This window comes from Eleginops maclovinus, chromosome 11 (genome assembly GCF_036324505.1).
Source record: "Eleginops maclovinus isolate JMC-PN-2008 ecotype Puerto Natales chromosome 11, JC_Emac_rtc_rv5, whole genome shotgun sequence".
Classification (NCBI taxonomy): domain Eukaryota; kingdom Metazoa; phylum Chordata; class Actinopteri; order Perciformes; family Eleginopidae; genus Eleginops; species Eleginops maclovinus.
The window spans coordinates 18,584,513-18,604,010 of NC_086359.1; the positions used below are offsets into that span (position 1 = coordinate 18,584,513).

At 39.3% G+C, this 19,498-nt stretch overlaps 1 protein-coding gene across 1 annotated transcript; it reads left to right on the forward strand.

Moving 5' to 3' along the window:
- The first annotated feature begins 2,909 nt into the window (after positions 1-2,909).
- ammecr1 (AMMECR nuclear protein 1) lies at positions 2,910-16,951 on the forward strand. Its single transcript, XM_063894720.1, has 6 exons — positions 2,910-4,439; positions 8,916-9,026; positions 10,192-10,306; positions 10,602-10,692; positions 10,808-10,904; positions 12,302-16,951. Exons 1-6 carry the CDS (start codon positions 3,964-3,966, stop codon positions 12,414-12,416), a joined length of 1,005 nt encoding a protein of 334 aa, XP_063750790.1. The 5' UTR covers positions 2,910-3,963; the 3' UTR covers positions 12,417-16,951.
- The last annotated feature ends 2,547 nt before the right edge of the window (positions 16,952-19,498 follow it).

Consider the following 19,498-nt stretch of genomic DNA (forward strand, 5'->3'; position numbering starts at 1 on the left):
CAAAATTAGTAAAGGAATTGTGCAATTGTCAAGGACTACTTGATTCTAATTATTATTATTATTATTAATAAATATCACCATGGATTTTTTTTTCTGATAACCAATGCTTTTAATGTAATGTTTTATTCATGATTTATGGATAATGGAGATGAAATACCTTTCTTATAAACATTGAAAATGGAAGATGAATATTTTGAGTAAGTGCTCCTCTTGCTTTAAAAGAGCAAAGTCCTCCATGCGGCCTTTAATTAAAAACATGAGCAATGGAAATGTGCACAAAGACCCATATTCCTGAAACCTTTAAAACACAAACAGTGCCTTTTGTGGCAACACTGTTTTGGTAAACTTGTTATTTTAATTTGATTAAATTTAAAGCCTTTTATTGCATTGAAAATGTTTTTGACTACAACGTTGGTGGCCACGTCGATTTAGGTTAGGGTAAAAGGTGCTAAATGTTAGATTTTTAAGTAATCTAAAAGTATTGTATTACAACTATATCTAACCCAAACCTGGCCTTTATATAATATTCACTCCTGTCCAATTTAAAGACCTTTCAACCAGATGTGTAATTTCCTTTTGTATTTTTCTGACTTTTTAAAGAAGATTTACTGAAATTTCTCTTTATTTGAATTATCTTACGGCTCACTCTCTTTGTTTAGGCTACTGTACACAGACTGTTGAGCCGAGAGTCCTGGTGGTACAGGAAATTCCAACCAAGTCCTAATAACAACATGCCAGATTGTCTCCGCTCCTAAAAATAGAACAGACAGTGAATGAATGGAACAAACCAGTCTATTCTGTCAATGTACAGTATATTTACAACATAATTGTGTGCATAGGAGAATTCTTAAATAGGAAGATTAAATGTCGACAATATCAGCTCAGCCAGTTGGGCTCAGAAAGCCATCTTGACCTTGAACAGCAGTTTAAACTAAAAACTCTTGCTGAAAAGGGAGCAAATTTAGCCTGCTTTCCTCTTTCCTGTAGCTGCAAAATATAATCTGTGTGGGCTGGATCACATTGCAATCATCCATGCAGAAAAGCGAAAATGGGTTGCATGAATGGGGTTTTGAAGAGGAAACAATATGCTCAGCTGCTCGGGCATTGTGTGCACACAAGCTCTATGCTCTACTAAGCTAAACGCTCTATTAACTGTAAAGAATTTAGCATAAAATGAGGTAATAGCAATTTTAGCTTTATCTCCGTCTGCGGAGTGTAAGCTTACTATAGTGAATTTAGGTATTTTGCTGTAGAACCTCATTGTCGAAAGCATATTAGCAAGCAGCACATGAATGTACTGATTGTGACAATTATATAACATCATATCACTGATGACACAGCATTTCCAAAATTATTCTGTTGACGCTTATTGTAATGCAAGCCTTGACAGCTTATGATAAAGAAGAATACATATGATTTTGATTTATATTTGCAGTTTAAATAACCTCAAAACTACCTTTACAGATAGGGAAAGTCTTTGAACCCAATGCAATATGAAGCTCAAAGAGTGCAATGATTTTTGAGGGCTTTGCTGTCATTTGCCTGACATTTAGCAAAAACATGGTAGAAGTAATCCATGCAGGACAATGATTGCTATACCAAAACCCACACTAATAAAGGAATGTTTTTTTTAAAGCCTAAAAGGCACTTTAGTCTGCCTGGGAAGGTCGTTTATCAGGCAAATAATCATTCAATACCCTCAAAGCCAACTGTCATTTTATTATAAAAAAGGACTGTGTATGCTGAGTCAGTTATGATGCACTTTATAGGAGGGGTTTCTAACTGCTCCAGATCATAAAACTCAGGATTTAACAGTCAATGGTCACATAACCCTGAAAAGTAATTAAATCGAAATACAAGCACTATTTGGCAGTGCAATTTTACAGACATTTACATAATTTTATTTGCCACTACTTTTCTGAGAATTATTACCATACATACATAAAATAGCACTGAGGATATTACAGATTGCTCTAACATTATATCAACCTGTTCTCTGTCAGTGAGGCTTGTAATGCTGATTGACAAACAGTATGCTCTGTGTGATCATTAGTTTTGAAAAGGGTTTGTAGCAGGCTGAATTTTTGGACACTTGATTTTTTTTCCAAAGTATGCAACTTTGCCGAAGTTTGAAAATAAACTTTGGCCCATAAACCTTAAAGAAGAAGGATACATCTCTGTATAAGGTTCCATTAATTAAATGAAAAACCCATAGAAAAAAGGCATTGAATCTGTATTAAGGGAGGAATTGTTTCACTAGGGCTTCAAACTTTAAACCAAAGTAAGTATTTCACTGATTATACGTATTTTGAATGCATTGGAGGGAAGGAAAACACACCCTCAAATGGATGTTATATTGTGGTGTTGTCATAGGATGGTCATCATCAGCTGACATTTATATTCGGTCACTGTTGTCTTTACTGTGGAAATATTCCAGAAGCATCGCAGATAAATGTTGTAGACTGGAGAATGATTAGGGGGTTCCAAGCCCGGACACGACACATTTGTGATATGATTTGCTTCTTTATATTAATTCACTGTCATGAGGCATAGAATTTCTAGCAGCCCTGAAATAAAATATTGGCCAACATGGCTTCATTCATGCTGTTTGGAATGAGACCAATTTGACAAATTACTTTAACAGGAGCTTTTTGAAAAGAAAATACCCTTTATCTCCACCCATAGAGAGACACACAAAGCATGAATAGTCTCAGATAAATACTCTGGCAAATCAATTTCCTTTAAACCATTCTTGCTTAAAATATATAAAGAAAAGCACCAGGACAAAAAGACCGCTCTATGCCTTTTATAGCTTGGGGATACTTTTCCATGCATGCGGACGTCGGGAGCGCGCATGCTTCCACCGTTCCGTACACTTCTTCTGAATTGCACATTTGATGCCCCAAGAAGCTACGCAGAATGTGTAAGAACTGGGCGCAAAGCATTTTCTGAATCCGATCCGGCGTGCCCACGACAACGATGCCTGTGCCCACCGACTGATCACAGTGCTTTACCCGGACAGCACTGAATGGTAGCAGCTAAGAGACGGGTGAGGAGCGAGGGTTGCCAAACCCGGAGGATATCTCACGGCTCACGGACTAGAATGCTCTTCTATGTATATCCCCATAAACGGATGACAACCTCCAAACCATCCTATACTGAAAACTTTCACTTCTGCATTTGACGTGGTGCTCTTATTGAGGGTTCTTTCCTAACGGGGTCCATCATGCCGGTGCAAACTGTGGGCCAACGTTACTGAAATGACTTGCTCGGCGCTGACGCGTTTCACTGTGCCAAGCCAACCCCGCAGTGTCAGATGCCATTTTATTCTGCGCTATTCTAGAACCTGGAATTCCATCATACTGGGCCTGTTGTGTAACTAGAAGTTCGCGAGGCAGTTGCAAACAAGCTGGTGCAATGAAACGCTACTCTCGGCCGGGCATTGTGCGCAATTTGTGCTAAAGCTTATGGGTCCTGCGTACTCCAGCTCCCGGCTTACACTTGGAGAGGTGTGCTGCTGGGCTACAGCGCACTGGCTGTCAGCTTCACATCTGGACCGCCTTGGTACTGACAACTGCGGCCTGTTCGGACTGTGCACTCCCTGAACTTGTATGTTTACTGACTGACATCGCCTCGGCTGGTGTCGTGTTAGGGAGAAGGAGTGCATATTTGACTGGGATTTGACGTTATCGGTGATCCAACGGAACACCGTTGTTCAAAGCTGGACTGGCTGACTACTCAAGAAAAAAATGCTTATCCAGCTATGGATTTTGCGTAGCGAAATCACGCATTTTTAACGGCAACGCTAGGGTGACATTGCAGTCTTCTCACCACATCGGTTATTTCGTCCTCCGTAAAAAAAATAAAAGAGTGAAAGTGGATTACTGTCCGTCATACGTATCAACGCAGTGGGATTTCTACGTCTGGTCGGCGTTCCCCCCCACCCTTCCCGCGGTGACGGTTATGGGTCGGAAGCGGTGTGTCGGTGCAGATTGTTCCAAGATGGCGGCCGGGTGCTGCGGGGTGAAGAAGCAGAAACTGTCGGGATCGCCCGGGTCGGGGGGTCCTGGCGGGGTGGGGGCGGGAAGCGGGGTGGCAGGAACCGGACATTGTGGCTCGGAGTTGGGGATTGGCTCCTCCGCGACCGTTGCAGCAGCGGCGAACGTGAGCAGAGCCAACGGCCTGGGGGGACCCGGGGGTAACGTTAGCGGCAGCAGTAGTAGTAGTGGTAGCAGCGGCACGAACGCTCTGTCCCCAGTCCCGGCCGGTTACTCTTCATCCGGCCTCTCCCCGAATCTCAGCTCGGGACCCGGTTCGGGCAGTGGAGGCAGAAAGATGGTTGTCTCAGCGGAGATGTGCTGCTTCTGTTTCGACGTGCTTTATTGCCATCTGTACGGATACCAACCTCCGAGAACACCCAGGTTTACAAATGATCCCTAGTGAGTATTTTTCTCTTTTGTTTTGCTGCATATTTTTGCTCATTTGTGTATTCTCTCAACACATGTATTTTGGGACACACTTCACGTGGTTGCCTCTGGACTCTGCTTCAGCGTTGGTGGCACAAGCTGTCACATCGAAACAACATTTTATTCATAATGAATTTAACGCTAAAGGTTCGCGATCATGGCTTAAGTTGGAATTTTGGGCCTTGTCGGCACTGGCCTAGCGCTGCACTGAGCTAGCATTGACATTAAAATGAATGTTTGATCATATGTCATACTGCTATGATACCTAACACTGAGTGATGATGGGACGTTGAGGTGACTTGTCGCTATTCGTCACACATTTATTTTGTTTATACTGTTGGTCTAACTCGAGAAACACAGGCTTTAGCTAACGTTAAGCCTGTTTGCTACACGCTAATATTAGCCAGTCAGTCACTAACACTACACGAAAGAAAGGGTGGACCGAGTAAGATAACATCGCTTATTTCTTCGGTTTAACAGTAACATTTGTGTAACTCACAATAGAACATTCATGCCGCTAGAATTATACAAAAAAACAGATACACAAAACTAACGTTAGTATTATTATTATTTTATTTATGTTGCCCTCAATGAACTCTGGCTGCCACATACCATGCTAAGCTTTGTTAGCTACAAGCTACATTATCTTAGCAACGGAGCTATCCAGAGCTTGTGGTATTTCATTTAATGGAAAAGGTCTCTCTGGTATGATGGACAGATTACTTGTCGCATAACTGACTCGGTTTATGGCTGGTTTTGCTTAGTAAGTTTACGTTAATCTTGAATTTAGGACGGACTGACGTTAACCGAGTGAAACACTAACCAACAAAGAAAAGTCGATCTTGCTTAGTATTAAACATCCTTAAGCGTTCCGTACGGACAATTTAACAGGCAAACAGTACTGTCAGTTTTAAAGAAACACAAAAAGTAAACAAATACACATTTTAAACATTAGTATCATTAGTTAAACACTTTATTTTTGTGTCATTGGCATATTAACCATACAATTAATCGATGTATGTTTCCTGACCGTAGCCGCACTCCTGCGCCCTCCACTGAAACATTCCGACCCCACCTTAGAAATACCTTGTTATGTTAGGTTATCGTTTGACTTGGCTGGAGTTTTAATCAGATTTTGAAGCTGTTTAGTAAATATTTAGAATTGCAATAGTATATTTACTTTTCAGGTGTATTGGCGGGGGGGGGGAGAGCTGCCGTCGTCTTTTCGAATATATAGGTTGAATGTTTGTATTCAAGTGAAACGTTCAAACTTTAGGCTGGTTTTATTGAAATAATCCATCATACACTTTGTATTTGTGTACAATACATTCCCATTCTCTTCCTAATAAACATATTCTCATCAAAGTGCCATTTTTGGATTTATGGTCGAGACTATATTGACCAATGGCCCTTTTGAAATACAGCTTCTGGCATGTTTACCTTTTTGAAAGAAAAAAAACCCCAACACAACAGAACACTGGAGCCTTTAATTAGATACATGTGTCCTCAAAAGCATTAGCATCTCTTCAAGTGTCTATTTTAAACTCCCCTCAATACATAGCAGACAAAATGCTGTACACATTCAAACCAGACATTAGTGTGGCACTATACATGGATTTAAATGTCACAGAGTTGCTACAGCTCACTATACCACGCCTTTGGTGCCTATTACACTAACCAACACATGTCAGATAATTGTGAAATCCAGATCCTGCATTTGTTATTTCTGGGGGAATCAGACATTCCTAATTCTACACATGGCTGTGTCCATACATTAATGCACAAGTCCATTTACTTTATGGCCCATTCCCTATTTCGACACAAGGCAATACCCCTTAAACATTTAAACTGATGTCACCTCTGCAATCTGGATTACTGCCTCATTGCATGAGGGTCTCAGGATAAAAAAAAACCAAAACATGTTGCCCACAACTGTTTTGAGAAGCTCATACTTGTTGTTGGTGTTGTCCTCAACATGTCCTTCATTTGGGGGCATTGTCAGATTGAATTATTGAAGTCCTCAGAACAACTACAACATATGACATAGACTCTGTGCTCTGCAGAGTTAGCCAGTAAACACACACAGGCATAAGATCATGAACACTTAAATCCTTTTTAAGACACTGTTTTACAAAATTTTCAATTTTAGGTTTTGTTTGCCTATCTTACATGTTGTTGGAATTTGTAAAAAGAGCAATCATTCTCCTCTCAATAGAATGTAAAATGCTAAAAACTGTCTCTTAATATTCGCGCAAAGGTCGATGGTTCAAGGACTGCCAAGACAGCATACAGTTTATTTGAATTTGCATAATTTTGAATGCAGAAGACCAGTGGACCGCACTAGCCAGCGAACACTCCTACAGGTACATTAGCATAACCAGTGAGCTTATTTAGCTTGCTTACTTAAGGTGAATTGAATAGTTGTATAACTTGATAAGGCAACTGTAATTGTTGATATTTCAAATCAGTGTTATTTTATGTTTGTTTACATGGATGAAAAAATATAATCTTTCATTTTGAAGATATGGAAAGCTAAACTTACAACCCTATAATTTGAAGAAAATTACTAGCTAGCAATCATTAATACGTGTTATCTTATCCAATGTGCTACTAAATGGTGAACGCCACCAATTTTTCCTTTTAACTTTTGTCCCTGTACATTCCTGAGAACACCAGAAGACAACACCTTTCCTCACTGGCAGAGAAAGGGGAAGGATCCTGAGGAAAGGCTGGGTGAAAGTTTGTAAGAGATAAAGGGTTATAGCGGTGAACATTAGTTTTTTTTTTTTACTATTCTGCAACAATGGGCTGTAAAAATAATTTTATTTTCCTTTTGTAACTCAAAAGTATTTGTTTATTTACTGGTACTTTTGTTTTGATTTTGTAACACAGCTGTTTTGTGTGAAGAAGCTAAAAATAAAATTACAAATTGGTTCAAAGAAAAAATGTCTCATGTATGTTTCCTTTTGTAAAATTTGACTTTTTACAGCCTTTTTAAACATATAGGAATTGTAGCTCAAGATTTAATGGATCAAACAAGCAGAACACTGTGTACGCCAGTGCAGTTAAAGCATTGGTTCTGGTATTGAGGAAAATCTGTGAGCTAATTTTTTTCCTTTTTCTCCTTTCTCTTTTACTCTTTACACATTTGCATTTTCAATTTTTTAGTGAGAAAGGGAAAAAGATCACCAAGTTGCTGTATCAGTACAGAACATGCAGAGGCTCCACACTGGTCCATTTTGAAAGAGACAAAACAAATGAGTTAAGATAAATAACCAAAACATCTCTAGTTGTAATGATTGTCTATCTAATAATTAAGCTACACGGGTAACTTTTGTTTAATTATTTGATAGGCGTTCTGAATTTTAATTGGTGCTCTTAAATTGAACTGATGCTCATATAAAGGCAGCACTATTGGGAAAAGTGTGGAGCCCTGCAATGGTGTGTGACTTGGCATCTGAGAACAAGACCTTCGATGGAAAAGTGACAATAAATCAGTGAGTCAGATTAACTGTTGTGACACTGCACTTCCTTCAGTCCTCTGCAATACGCCGGCCATGTGTGAAGTAGATTGGATGGACAGTTGTCGAGAAACTTGAAGGACATGTATATTAACAAACTGAGGCTATTTCCATTTTAGGTAAATATTCAAATACTTACATACTTAAAGATCTATTCCCTGTTCTGCACTCAATTGCTTCCGATCCACTGGGATGCCTACCAACAATGTTGCAACTAGGTATGTCACAATTCCAGAAATGTAGTATTCAAAGCAAATACTAGTTGCATTCTGATTAACTTTGATCCATCGGTAAACACTAAAGGCCATGATAAATTCCATGTACTGGTAAAACCAATCATAATTCTCAATCTATTTTACTTTGCTGTGAAAACTATTCATCCAAGGTTCTCGCCAAAAAACGCTTAAAACAATCCTACAATCTGGTAACGACAGAGCTGCAAAAAAACAAGTTCTGTCATGTTTCAGTGTCTTGACTGAAACATGAATATATCGGTTCTCATGTCCTCTAGCTGCACAGAGTGCTGCCCTCCACAAAGGAGATTCTTAGTTGACTAATGCAGGTTTTCTATTGCGTGATATGACACAACTCCTTTTGGGTTTTCTGAGGAGGAGTTGTGGATAGTACCTGTCCCTTTTTAGTACCACCTCAGCAGAGATTCCAAGCGAGTTGAGCCGATACTAAAAGGGGGAGTTGAATAATTTTAATACATTTATGAAGGGTTATATGTTTAGTTTTTTTGAATAACGAAAAGGTTACCAAGTCATGGGTGGACAGATAGTCCAGAACCATCATGGCCTAAAAAAATGGTGTCTATCGCCTAGTGTGAAAAGCGTCCAAATTAACTTTTGACCTTACAGAAATGTACTTCCGATGTGCACGTTACTCAAGTCAACTTTCCTTAACATGGGCCCTTCTTTTCTTTCAGCCCGCTGTTTGTCACGTGGAAAATAGGCAGAGACAAGCGGTTGAGGGGTTGTATAGGTACATTTTCTGCCATGAACCTGCACTCAGGACTCAGGGAGTACACCCTTACCAGGTAAGAAAAAGGCAACGTTATTTATATTCTAAAGCTGTAGATCAAAAATAAATAACAAACCAACAGGAATCAAGAGCACTAGCATTGGCGACTGTTTACCAACAGTAGCAGTTAGTCAGAACTTATTGTTTGCCTGTACATGAGTGCAACAAATATCCATTTTCTGTTTCTTATAGTATTTACTTTTTTCTGTTTCATTCATGTAGCTTGCAGTAACGATGTGTGCAGCGCGTGTCTCCTTTGATCCCAGGTCCTGGGGCTTCAAAAAAAAATACAAACAAGTTATTAAAGTAAATAATTAGTTTTTTATGTATTAAGACTAATTGATTCTATTAACTGTATATGTGTAAGCACTTTTATATTAAAGTCAGACCAACTACACTTAAAATGTGCCACCCACACAATCTTATTAACCAAAGTTGATAAGATATGCTAAAATCATTTTAATAATGACATTTGTATGTATTTCATAAAAGTCTATTCATTCTAGAAGTCCTGGATATCATGAGATCAAAAGGACAAGCATTGACACAATACATTGTAATGATATCTTTACTATAACTGTAAACTGTAAAATGAACTGTTATAAAACTGTTATTTCAATATTGTTGTAATAAAGAGTCCTTGTGTAGGTTTACTGGGATGTCCAGACACACTGGGTTAAACCCACAATGGTGGACTATCAGACCTGGTGGGTTAAACACCGGTTTGGCATCAACATGGCTTTGGTGTACAATTAAATTAGAAATCGTAATTAAATATATATGTTACTGATATTAAAATGTCACACCACCCCTTACAAAACACGTCTACCAACTTTAAGTGTAAACGGGTCCCTCTGGTAATACCTGGTGTGCAATTTCGTAGTAGGGTTAGATAAAGCTGTCAATAACATGTAAACAGACGGCTCCTTTCTGTGTGCAGATACACACATTACGAGTTGCTGTAAACAGCCATGATCGGAGTCCATGCTGCGGTTATGCTGGTGTCCTTATGTCCATAGGTCATCTACATTACAGAAAGGGCGTCCTCCATCACATGTTGGAAATTAGCCCTCAATTTAAAATGAAAATCTTAAGTTAATCCAATTCAGTCTTATCTTTCACAAGTCTTTTCTGAATCGCCTCTTGTAATAGATGGTTTCTTTGTGCTTTTATGTCTGCAGTGCCCTTAAAGACAGCCGCTTCCCCCCTATGACAAGGGATGAGCTGCCTCGCCTCTTCTGCTCAGTGTCTCTTCTCACCAACTTTGAAGACGTCGGTGATTACCTTGACTGGGAGGTAAGGGACTTGGTTTGTTAAAACAATTGTGTTGAGAAGTGTTATGGCTAATTTGCTCACATTTTTTGCTATTAATACACAGCAGTTCCTCCACAGTTTTTTTGAGGTTAACACAAAAACCCACAGAATCTTAAGCGTAGTCAAATGTTAATCAGGAAGTTTGAAGAGGTGCTAAAAAAAGTGGCAAAATGTAACAATTCAGCATGTGAGTTTTACAAATGTATCTTTGTTGGATAGAGAGATTCATGGGGTTAAAAATGTATTATGTCCTTGTGATGCATGTCTTGAATTCTAGGTGGGTGTTCACGGTATTAGGATAGAGTTTTTCAATGAAAAAGGTTCAAAGCGCACCGCCACCTATCTACCAGAGGTTGCAAAGGAGCAAGGTGAGATCTATTTGTGCCCCTAACAATCCCAGCCTCATCTGCTTTTTTTGGAAAGATAATGTAGATGTGGATCTTACGAAAGGTGTTAAGATCTTTTAACTTTTATTTTATCAAGGTTGGGACCACATTCAAACCATAGATTCCTTACTACGAAAGGGAGGATACAAAGCTCCCATCACAAATGACTTCAGGAAGACCATTAAGTTAACCAGGTAAGATTAAAATCTCATCTTGTATGCAATGCTGGGAAGTATGAGTTTCGCCAGCCAAGCAGAGTTGCTAAAATTGAATATAAAGCACATTTTAAAGAATATATATATATATATATATATATATATATATATATATATATATATATATATATATATATATATATATATATCTCACACACAGAGCCCTGGAAAAAATTAAGAGACCACTCCACATTTTTCTTAAATCTTTATCTCTACATGTATGGCAGCCATTCCAGTGTTTGTTGAATTCCGCAGAGAAAAAAATGTCAGTAGTTTATAGAATACAATTAAACAAAATTATAATAATTTAACTCAAACATGTATCTATAAAAAATAAAGCAAGAGTAAATGATAATGCTGAAGTGGTCTCTCAATTTTTTCCGCGGCTGTTTATAGGGATGGGAATCACCAGGGTCCCCACGATACTGTTGATTTCTTTCTCCACTGACTCCATCTTTGTTTTGACTAACTTCCTGCCAATCTCACTGACTTTACCCATGGCCATGAACGCACAAGAAAAAGCTCAGCACCATCTAGCGGATTGAACCAAAAACTTTCATTTGGATTTGCAATATGAATAGTTTATATAAAAACATATCGATACTTATCGGTCCGCGTATCAATACAATATCGCCACACAAAGTATCATGATACTATGCTGTATCGATTATTTCCCCCACCCATATTTATATACTTTGTCTTTCAAGTAGCCTATAGGGGAACTCCACAGATGCTACACATTACAGTCTATTTATACGTTTAAGACATTGCTACTACTGGGAAAAGCTGAGACATGTGAAATCTAATAAATTGCCTTAAGTGTTGTCACTTGAGGCAGCATCGGTTGGGACTGACCACAAAAAAATGGGTTGGATGGAGTTTTAAGCATTGCTAACCTCAGCGTTGAGCGCATCGCTTTCAATTATTGCAGAGTGCTGCGTTCAAACTTTGACCTTAGCCTTAGTTGCGCTGAGAGTGCAACCAATGAAGTAACAGCTGTATGTAGCTATGCAAGCTAGCAAAGGAAGTAACCATAGAACTAAACTTTGCAATGAGCAAATAGCTTATTGTGTTAATGCAGCTTTAGACTACAATGACTTATCCAAATTTCTCAATTAACTTTGAGTTGAAATGCGTGTCATGTAGGAGCCTGGTTTTCACAACATAGAAAGACGAGTGCATGAAAGCAAAAAGACGATCTATATCTGGCTGTTGTGCCGCATACATTTTGAACTCAAGACTGCGACGGTGCAATTCAACCTCTGGAGTTATATCTGAGGAACAACTGCATAAAAATCTTTGCTGTCCTGACTCCAGCCTTGACACCAGGTCCTGTCCTTCGGTGTCTTTACCAACACGTCTCGTCTCCTCCCTAGGTACCGTAGCGAGAAGTTGACAATGGGTTATGCAGAGTACATCGCCCACCGCCAGCACCATCACTACCAGAACGGCATCGGGCACCCTCTACCACCCTACAACCATTATTCCTGACAGCGAGCCGCATGACCAATCACTGGACCTCTCCGCGGACCTTTTCCCTGGAGAGCCCGCCCCCTCCTGGTCTAGCTATTTCTACTACTGTACCATTTTATGATGATAGTTTCCGTTGCCATGCTGGCCGTCTCCCAGACGTTGACATGGCAACGGGGTGGCAACTGAAGCATCATTTGCTCATGGCAAGAAATCCACATTTCTTTTTCTTTGCCTGTGGTTACGTTTTTGCAGCATATGTATACCAATATCTATAACCCCCCCTATTCATAACATTTTTGAAAACCAATATTCGATTTGATTAATCTTAACGACTTTTCAGCAAACCTAATCAGGTGTTTGATTCTGTGGATGGAAGGAAGTCTCTTACGGTGGATTAGTGTAGCGCGTATATTATTTAGGCTTTGCTAAAAATGTATCATTGTGTTATTTTTTCTTTTATTCTTTATCTTTCTATCCAGGCCATGTAGCAAGGCAACGGTGGTTTTCAAAGGCTGTGTCGTCTCTATTCTGATTCCTCTCAACAGGAAAAACCTTGACTGTTGAGCTTTATAAACTCGTGTAGTGTCGTAGTTGGAACTATATACTGGGATCTGTATTCTCCAAAGTATAGATAGTAGGATTGTGATGCCCTTTTTGCTGGTAGTGTTAATCTTTTGAGTTTGCATTCTTGTGTGTATTTCTGTGTGTGGATATAGATTCTGGTCTTCCACAAGATGGAGAAACCAGTGAGATTGAAATTAGAAATCGGATTTTAACCTAAAGACTCCCTAGATTTTATCTTTTTTGAAAGCTCCCCCCCTTAAAATTGTAGTGTTTTGTGGTGGAAATTGTAGTCCTTGAACTGAGTATTTTTGTTAAATGTGGACGAAGCCATTGTGTCTGAGGATAATCACAGGGGGATTTCTTAGTTATCTACACAACGGGACAAGTTGCTCTGATTTCCCTGAATTGGAAGGTAGGAGCAAGCGTAACTCCAGGTCCCTAGATTTAAAAAAACAAAGCATGAAAAATGTAATTTAAATTTACTGTCTTTTTACGGAGCTTACTGGCAGGGAGTCACTTGTCAGGGACACGCAAAAAAAAAAGCCATAAAATCTCTTTTTACTCCACTTTGAAAGAGTCTTGTTTGCGTACCAATTTAAAGGAATTTTGGGTTTCCAACATCTGAATGCAAACTCGCACCCTCACTGAATGCTAGCCCAACCCCGAGGTTTCAGTCATCTGTTGTATATTGCCCGTGTCGTCGTGGAAACATTGTCTTGCCTCTTCAGAGTATAGTTAACCATTTTGTCACTTGTTCACTAAGTATGATGTATTGAAACTGTCATTTTGAATGAAGACGCACCACGTGACGCACAAAGGAGGTGTCATTCCCGTTCCTCTGTCGTTTAGATGTGCATGTGATCGCATCTTTTAGAAGTAGTTGTTGAAACTGCACTTTCACCATTCTCTGCGAGATCTTGTGGTCCGCTAATGTTTGTTGTCACTAGGTCAGAGCAAAAACACAGTTGAATTGGTTACAGCGCAATCCGTGCCCTTGCAGTTAAAGTCTACAGAACAAGCCAGGGCTTTGTAAGAACTTAAGAAGCCATTTCCCATCCAAATATCACTCGTTGTGAGTCACATCCACACACAATAGGCTAGTTGGACTAACTTTTCTAGAATGTTTTTTGAGGATCGTGTGGCTTTCAGTTCTGCACTGGAGTGTTGTGCTAGGTTCTTGTAACTTGACATGGTTTTGGTAACAGCCTTTACTAACTGACAGGTTCTTTTGTTTTCTTTATGCAAAAAAATGTCAAGGGCTTTTGGCACTCCATCCACAGTAACCCGAAATGACCCAGATTTAAGTTGTGTTGCCTTAAAAGAATGATTTGATAAATGATGGGCCAACGGATGATGCTCTGACTGTTCCTCTGTCCCGTGGTTTCCCAGCTCCAATCTTCCCACCACAGTGTAGGAAAGGCTCTTTCCTCACTTGAATGCTAATATTAAGTTAGACATATGGGGGCTCCTGTATGCCTGCAGTGCCCTGTTAGCTTGCCCAGCTGCTGGTCCTCCATTCTTTTTTTAAAGCCCCACATAAACACATTCTGTTAAAATAATGTCGGGGCTCTGTGATGTCGTTACCCTTAGTGTGTAGAAACCACGGGAGCACCGTCTCCTTGATAAATACACACTACATGATGAATAGGAACAGTCACGCCTTCGTCCCCCGGCCCATTTTAATACAGCACAACCTGAATTCTTCTGCTGCAAAAACCAAATTGACCATGCTCTTTTACATATATGTCTTTGTGTACACATGCAATGTATTCAGTTGCATGTACGTATGAGTATGAGACCTATGGTTTTATCCATGATATGCTTGATCTATGGCTTAGACGCTCTTATTAACCATTAAGAGATTTAAAAGACAAATATGGTGCTATCAGACCTCATATTGGGGTGGTCACGCGCTCGTGACTGGTCATGCGGACTCATCGATCATATCATACTTTAAAGATGCTGCATGTAAGATTTTCTCTTTTAGAGTGTCGCCGTGAAATGGCGGCAAGTTGTTAAATACCGAGAGATTTGACCGGCGCAAGCGGTAGAGAAGAATCTGTGCTTTCGTTAGGGTGACTTCCCTATGGGAAAAACAGAGTGATATTCTTACCCATATAATGAAGAAGGAAAAAGCCCCCACAGCAAACTTAGGGGCTCCAGAATGTACTGTTAATGGTGTACTGAGAGAAAATCCTACATGCGTTACCTTTACTATCCTTGATATATGCAGATCTGTTCAACAGGTGTTTTTTTTTTTTCTTCCTAGCAGTGCAAGTCAACACCATTGCAGGTTTGAAAGGACAAGAAGCCATGCGTAGCCCCCCCCCTCCCTCCTTCCTAGATTACTTCCGACCTTACGGCCAAGATTATCAAGGTTTTGGGTCGTTGGGTAGATGGTCGCAGTATTAGCATCCGTTTTCCTGGAATATTTGGATGCTGCTTTCACAGAGCACTTCCTCTGTTTTTCCTTAAGCTGCTGAACGGTTGGACCTCTGGGATTACAGACGTCAACACCTCAAACTATGATGAAGGTATTCATCTCCTACGATGGGACGAAGAGCTAATGTTTTACGTAGAAGAAAATAGTCCCGCGTCTGTACTGATTTATCTGTTTTAAAGCATCGATACCTCATGGGATATTATGGAACGGCATTCGTAGTTCGTTGTAGCAGATTGTGTTTTGGTTCCATACCAGGGTTAGAGTTCGGCCTCAGCATTCCGTGTGCGTTCGCTCTCATGTGTCGTGGAATGCTTAAGCTCGTGTTACCTTCGTATGTTCGACTGAACCAAAGATGCCAGCGGCTGTGCCCAAATGCTGCTCACGGGCTTGGCTTCCTGTCCTTTCAAAAGACACTCCCTGCAAATTGACAATATGTTTTTTTGTCTATTACTTTTTTGTGTGTGCGATTTCTCAACTGTCTTGACTTGTTAAGCAACCTTTCAATGGATTTTCATTGAGTCTCTCTGAAGCCGTTCATGGCATCAAGGATGGTTGCAAATTGTTGTAACTTGTTTTGTTTTTTATTATTATTATTATTATTAGAAGTAGTATTAGTACATTATTGCTATAATTTACAAAAATGAAAATCCCATGGTGTGCCTCCTAGCTTTATGGGTTTATAAATGTTTTTTTCCCTAAAGACCAGCAGTTATACTTTGTATAAAAGATGGATTTTTCCTTATTTTTTATGCCATTAAAGATGAAAAGCCTGTTTTCGTTACTCTGGACCCAGTAGCTGCACTGGTATACAATCGCACTGATAGATAAATATTAATTTAAAAAAAAGAGAATAAATGAATCAATAATAATAATGATAATGACGAATGAAATAAGAACTACAATAAACTTGTGTTTGAAGCTTTTATATTAAAACAAAAAAAGTTAAAAAGAAAATAAAAAAAAGAAAATGACTGTTTTTGTACATCAAAAATAAATTCTTTTCAAAATAATATTTTGGATCTAGTTTCAAAATTATTTTAGTGGTTTTCTATGTTCAGAATTTTTGAGACACTGATTCTAAGACGTGTCACTGTACAAAAGGACTTTCTGGTGCAGTGGCCTGATGGGCTGGGAGGGTTACCTGGTGTAACTCCTCATACCAATTCTTTCTTTTCCTTTTGATTTTTTTTGATATTTTTCTTTAGTAAATTTTAAAAAATGTTGATGGAATATTATGAATATGGGAACTTTGAATCCATCCCCTGTAGAACTAGACTCTTCCTCCTTTCCTTTTGAATTGCTGTTAGTGTGACAAGACTTGAAACGGGCATTTAATATGATAGTATGACTCCAAAAGAAAAAAAACACAAAAATAAACACACCAAAAAAAAACGTAAGAAAAAAAAAAAGCAAAAGTGTGGGAAGGGTTGAAAGAATATATATAGATGAGTATGTAAGCAATGGCTGTGAAGATAATGTAGTTTTAAACATTGTTATTACCTTTTAAAATCATTTATTCAATAAAAAATACAAAATCAACTGAAAACATATCGTGTCATTTGATTTTTTTTAAGACATCCACACATAGTGTTTGGTATTACAGCATTTTGAACAAAAGCAAGTGTCACATTTAGATATGTGTTAAAAATGATTAGTAATGGTCTATGGATTATATCAGGTACACTCTTACTGTAATACTGTTCATATGTTGTGTTCAGTTTAATTGATTGGATTGGGGGGAAAGTGTTTTTGTATGCCAAACAACATCAGACGTTTTTCATTTGAACAGTTTAATTCAATGCAAGCTGTCCAAAGTGAACTGTGTATTTTAATTCTGTGGGTGTGATATAAATGTATAAAGTCCAACCAAATTGAGAATGAGGGCCAGACATAAGGGATAAATGTTATGATTTTTTTTTATTTAGCATTTTGTGAACAAACCCCCTTCTATGATTTTAGAGCATGCCGGGCACATGCTGTGTCTGGGGGCTAAATGAAATCTTTTATGACTCTGCTGACCGATAAAGACGCCACAAATGTCAAAAGAACAAATTATAAAACATCACAAAACTATGGTTTGAACTAAACAAGGGAGCTCTTAGTTACTGGAAACTGATGTGACCACAGCAATAGAACCTTATTAAATTTCATCATGACCACTGGGGAAACTCCATCTGCTGAGGAAGATCATGTGATATGACCGAAAGCTGCTGAGGATCTACTATATGGAGCTTAAAGGGGCCATATTATGCTCGTGGAATTTTAGCCTTTGCAGACCGTTTACATGCACACACACCTATAAAACGCAGAATAGGGAGTCTTTAAGGTCAGATTATTTTTTCTAATTAAATTGTAGCTGACTTCCCCCAATGCGTCTTTAAAAGTAATGTCACGTTGTACCCTAGTATGATGACAGCAGGGGTCAAAGTTTCAACAGACCACCCTTCCTTCAGCAAAGTCAGTGCTTTGTGGACCCCCCCCCCCCCCACACACACACACACACACACGCCTGACCTACGTCTCTGCCAGTTCCTCCACCCATAGCGCTGAGCACCAAGATGAAAATACACTGCTGCCGGTTACATGATATTCAGAGCTATAAGTGCTTAGAAATATTTCAGTCTGCTGCTTGTATAAAACACTCATACACACACACACACACACACACACACACACACACACACACACACACACACACACACACACACACACACACGAACGCGCTGCTGACCAGCACTTTGCTTCCTGTGCCGAGTCTGCCTCTGGGCCTTCCATCTGCCTGAATAAATGAACTGCTGTTCCATCAAGTCCATTTTCAATTTCCATTCAATTCACTTTATTTCACCGGGCATTTTTTATTGCCTAGCCATTTGTTATAAAATGTGTCAACCATATCAATCCCATTACCCTTCACTTCCCCGGAGCAGTTATTGTGTGTGTGTTGACCGAGAGGCTGGGTAGGAGAACGCAGGTAAGTGCTTCCCTGCTGCCTCTCGTCTCTCGCGGAGAAATCCTGAGAATAAAATGAATTTGAGGTTCAATTGTTTTGAATTTCAAGTTCATCTTAAACCCAAGAGTGTGTTTATGCATCCACGACAAGCTCTTGTGGTAAAGAGCAACATATTTTAAACAAGTTTCTCCTCTTAACTCTACTTCATCTTGAGGGCTCTTTGCAGCCCCCTCCCTCCCCCCTCACTTGACTGCCTGTGAAACACACAGGCAGTCCAGTGAACAGGCCTGTGTGTTTCACAGGCCTGTTCAAACTGGGGCCCTAGAGCGGCGTTTCTCAACCTTTTTTGCAGTCACAGCGCCCTATAATTATGCAAAATCTCAAGTCCCCCCCCAGTCTGCGTAAAGGCATAACGGTGAGAGTTTATTTGTGCAATTGTAAACTTCCCAGTGTTTATGTCTAGTAATGTTAATATATAGTAGTAAGCACTAAGCAGTAACATTGCACCGTATGCTAATGGTAGCTTGTTGCTAACTTCTGTGTTAGAGTATGTCACTCGCTAGTGTAAGCATTTGTATTATACTGTAATTGTTGTTTTACAGATAATTTGTACTATTATTAATACAATTCCTTTGTTTGTATTATTGTTACACACACACACACACACACACACACACACACACACACACACACACACACACACACACACACACACACACACACACACACACACAGTTTATACAGTGTGAACAAAACATCAATAAAACAGTTCAACTGGGAAAGTCTGTTCTCCGTGTTCTCTGACCGGGACACCATCCATCTAGAACCCAATTTCCTGAGACTCCCATCTCCTTTACAGAGGCGGATATAATTATCTGTGTTTTCATGAAAAGTTGCATTACTATCATTTTTTACATTTTGAATTAATTTGGTCATCCACATCAGAATATTTTTTGGGACGGCATCCCGGTTGAGAAACACTTCCGTAGAGGACAGGGCGTAAACATACATTACAAAAGCCAGAGTTTGTCTGAGTCAGAGAGCAACTTGGCTTCAGTGTACCGGACTGGAAAGACGTATTAATTGAGGAGGTTAGGTGATTTCTTAGCAAGCTCACTCTTGTAGAGAATGTATTTGTTTCAT